The following is a 3942-nucleotide window of genomic DNA, read 5'->3' as shown; positions in this document are numbered from 1 at the left end:
AAATATAATAGTATAAAATTATTCAATTTTTTTTAGACAAATTCTATAATGTCTATAATTTTAGTGTCGAAATTTTTGAATTTATCTTTTATGGTAAGTTTTAAATATAAAAAATTTATTTATTTTTATATTTTTTAATTTAAATATTTACTTTTATCTCTTTTTAGTAAGTTAGATAAATGTATATAGACACTGTAACATTATTAAATACTGACAAACCTTTTAAAAAATTGCTGATTCTAAGACTTTTCTAATATAAATAGATACTATCATAAAAATTTTATAATTATCTTTATATAAAAATATTTTTTATTTATCATTAGATGATAAATTAAAGGGTTTGATTTGATATATTATGAAAGTATTATTTTTTTTTAAATGTGGCCAAATAAACAAAACACGCTTTTAATATAAGACTCTTCTTAAAAAAATATTTTTAAAAATCTTCATAAAAAAATAATTTTATTATTTTCTTTTGAATAGGTGCTATATAATATAATATTGTTCTTCTCTTAGCTTCTTTTGTAGCATAAACTCTATAAAAAAAAGTGAGGAAACACAAATAAGTAATAAGGAGATCCATGGAGGTTTCTTACACTGATCAAGAAGTTGCAGTAGGAACGGTGAAGCTCAGTTCTAACAGACTCAACGACCTCAAATCATTCGATGAAACAAAAACTGGCGTCAAGGGTCTTGTTGACAAAGGCCTTACAAAGATTCCATCACTCTTCCATCACCAACATGATAATACGAAATCTCACAACTCAGAACATACAATTCCAGTTATAGACCTTGAAGATGTTGTTGTTACCAAAGATCCAAGCAAACGCGAAGGAGTTGTTTCAAGAATAAGGGAAGCTTGTAAGACATGGGGTTTCTTTCAAGTGGTGAATCATGGCATCCCTGAGAGTGTTCTTGAGGAGATGAAAGATGGGGTTAGAAGGTTCTTCGAACAAGATGATGAAGTGAAGAAGAAGTTTTATACACGTGACCAAAATAGGTCGTTTATTTATAACAGTAATTTTGATTTATATAGTTCACCAGCACTTAATTGGAGAGATACTTTTGTGTGTTATCTTGCTCCTGATAATCCTAAACCACTGGAATTGCCAGTAGTATGCAGGTATGTTCTAATTGCACTAGCTTTCACTTATATTACTAGATTCATCTAGACCTCCTTAATTTGTTCTGTTTGGCTTAGTTTCGAACAGTTAGGATGAGATAGATATAGGATATATTTGTGACATCAACAAGTGTACTCACTTTCATTTGTTCATTTTGTTTGTGACTTTGTGAATATCAGAATTTTTACACCAAAGTGTCATTATTTTCGAAACTTAGTGCTTGTTTGGGCGCTATTATTTTGATAAAAAAATATTTTTTTATTTTTAGCGTGTTTGATAAATTTCGAGTAGTAAAAGTAAAAGCACTAAAAAAATTAGAAAAATATCTTTTTTTGAGAAGCTGTAATTTACATCTTTTCTAAAAGATCTTTTTTTCTTAAAAAAAGATGTTTTTCATTTAATAAATAAACAAAAAAATACTTTTATATTGTTATATTTAAACATGATTGATAGATAAAAAGATCTTTTTGTATGAGATACCCAAACATAAAATTACTTTTATTTTTCCATAAGATCTTTTAAAAAAAGATAACTCAAAAAATATCTTTTTTTAGAAACTCACCCAAACAAACCCTTAATACTAAATGTCACTTTTTTTAAATTAATTATTCAAACGCCACTCTTTTTTATAATAACATAATAAATTATAATTAAAAATAAATAATAAATCAATTGTAACCTTAATAAAAAGATGACAATTAAATAATTAATTTTAAAAAAATTATATTTGATAATAAATTTTAAAAAAGAATAGCATATTAATAAAAAAAACTTGATGAATACAAGTTATATCAACTAACACTTCAACTAATCCAAATATTTTACATGAATTATGGATCAAATTTAATAGAACAAAAAGTTATAAAATTCATTGCAAATATATATATAGTTACGTTACACAATGAACAAAGACACAAATTTGAATTCTGTTTTGGGAGAGTGCTAGGTAAAAAATGGTCATTTAAACAATATAAACAACCATCAATTAAATAAAAATATACTATACCTCCAAATTAATCATCTAAATTTTAATATTAAAATAACCATCCATATACCTAATAAAATATTAAAATAACCATCCGTACACCTAATAAAATAAACATTAAAATAACCATCCATATACCTAATAAAATATTAAAATAACCATCCGTACACCTAATAAAATAAACATCTGATATATCTATTATTTATATTATTTAATATTTTCATTATCTACCTCTACTTTTTCTTTTGTATTTTCTAGGAGAGAACATATATTGGTAGTTGTTAATACTAATTTGAATCTTCTTGTAGGGATATCCTTCTTGAATATGGGACTAATATTACGAAATTTGGGATTACACTCTTTGAATTACTATCAGAAGCTCTTGGTTTGCATTCAAACTATTTAAGAGACATAGGTTGCACTTATGGACATATTTTGCTTTGTCATTACTACCCTGCATGTCCTGAACCAGAACTAACTTTGGGAACCACCAAGCATTCTGATAACGACTTTATCACGGTGCTTCTCCAAGACCATATTGGCGGCCTTCAAGTCCTTCATGAGGATAAGTGGATCGATATACCGCCGGTACCAGGGGCTCTAGTGATCAATATTGGTGATCTTTTGCAGGCAAGTTTTCTTATTCTCTTTTAAAAATTATTACTAATATTTTTTATGTCTATAGTTTCATTGATAACAAAAGCTTTGTTGTTGAGAAGAAAGGGGTTGATAGTTAAATGATTCTTGAAAGATTGTGTATCCATCAATTTAATACTCAAACAGATCAAATTAATCCTTGAAAGATATCGTGATAAATCAAATTAGTCCCTTTACTAATTAGATAATGAGGTATCACAAAATGATTATATCATATGTCAACATCTTATTGATTATAGGACCAATTTAATTCACGGTTGTATCATCCGAAATCAATTTGAGGCATTGATCTTTGAAGAACTAAAATAATGCATACTTTATTTTTTAGGGACTATTTTCACTATTAAATTTAAGAAAGAAAAGAATTGATAGATTAACTGCATATACTAATCATATACATTAATTTAGCATGGCTACCACTAGTCCAATTTATAACTGCTCTTGCTGAATTTCCATACTAATTTTAAAAGTATAATATATTATGTTACAACACCATGCAATTAATGTAAAAAAAGTTTCAACCAAGATCCTATAATGTATTAAGTTTATTTAATTTTAGATGAAAACAAAGATTTTATTAAAAACTTTTGTACACTGGAAAATCTGACTAGGAAGTTATCAATTATAAAAATTTCATACCAATTTCCACCATAGAGAACTTGTTCTTGAGAAAATTTTGCAAATTAAAATGAGCTTATTTAGAGTTGCTAATTCTACAATTTTATTCTTTTTAATTTCTTGAAGTGCAGCTTATAACAAATGATATATTTAAGAGTGTTGAACATAGAGTACTGGCAAATCTCATTGGTCCAAGAATATCTGTTGCAAGCTTTTTCTGCTCAGGTACGAGATCATCATCAAAGCTTTATGGTCCCATAAAAGAATTGTTATCCGAAGACAATCCTGCAAAATACAGAAACACTACGATGGAGGAGTATGTAGCATACTATAATGCCAAAGGTCTTGATGGAACCACTGCTCTTGAACATTTTAGAGTTTGACTAGAAAACTTTGAAACTGGGGTTAGTTTAATAATCATGTTGGTACTGATATTTATCAAATACAATTTAAGGTATATCCCAAAGTCACATAATTTGTAATTGTAATTGAGATTTATTAGTTATATATAAGTTGAAGAATTTGGTTGGTTCCTTATAAATAATAATAATAATAATA

The 3942-nt window shown here is 26.8% G+C and overlaps 1 protein-coding gene across 1 annotated transcript; it reads left to right on the top strand.

Moving 5' to 3' along the window:
• The first annotated feature begins 521 nt into the window (after positions 1–521).
• Positions 522–3917, top strand: LOC107459736 (1-aminocyclopropane-1-carboxylate oxidase homolog 1). Its single transcript, XM_016077983.3, has 3 exons — positions 522–1123; positions 2418–2739; positions 3516–3917. Exons 1-3 carry the CDS (start codon positions 582–584, stop codon positions 3765–3767), a joined length of 1116 nt encoding a protein of 371 aa, XP_015933469.1. The 5' UTR covers positions 522–581; the 3' UTR covers positions 3768–3917.
• Positions 3918–3942: the final 25 nt, after the last annotated feature.

This window comes from Arachis duranensis, chromosome 7 (assembly GCF_000817695.3).
Source record: "Arachis duranensis cultivar V14167 chromosome 7, aradu.V14167.gnm2.J7QH, whole genome shotgun sequence".
NCBI classification, from domain to species: Eukaryota; Viridiplantae; Streptophyta; class Magnoliopsida; order Fabales; family Fabaceae; genus Arachis; species Arachis duranensis.
This window is presented reverse-complemented; position numbering and strand designations above follow the sequence as displayed.

Excerpts from the sequence above, each read along its gene's own strand:
- LOC107459736 (XM_016077983.3), top strand. The coding sequence starts at position 582 with ATGGAGGTTTCTTACACTGATCAAGAAGTTGCAGTAGGAACGGTGAAG. Across the intron at positions 1,124-2,417 it reads GAATTGCCAGTAGTATGCAG|GGATATCCTTCTTGAATATG; the intron begins GTATGTTCTAAT and ends ATCTTCTTGTAG. Across the intron at positions 2,740-3,515 it reads ATATTGGTGATCTTTTGCAG|CTTATAACAAATGATATATT; the intron begins GCAAGTTTTCTT and ends CTTGAAGTGCAG.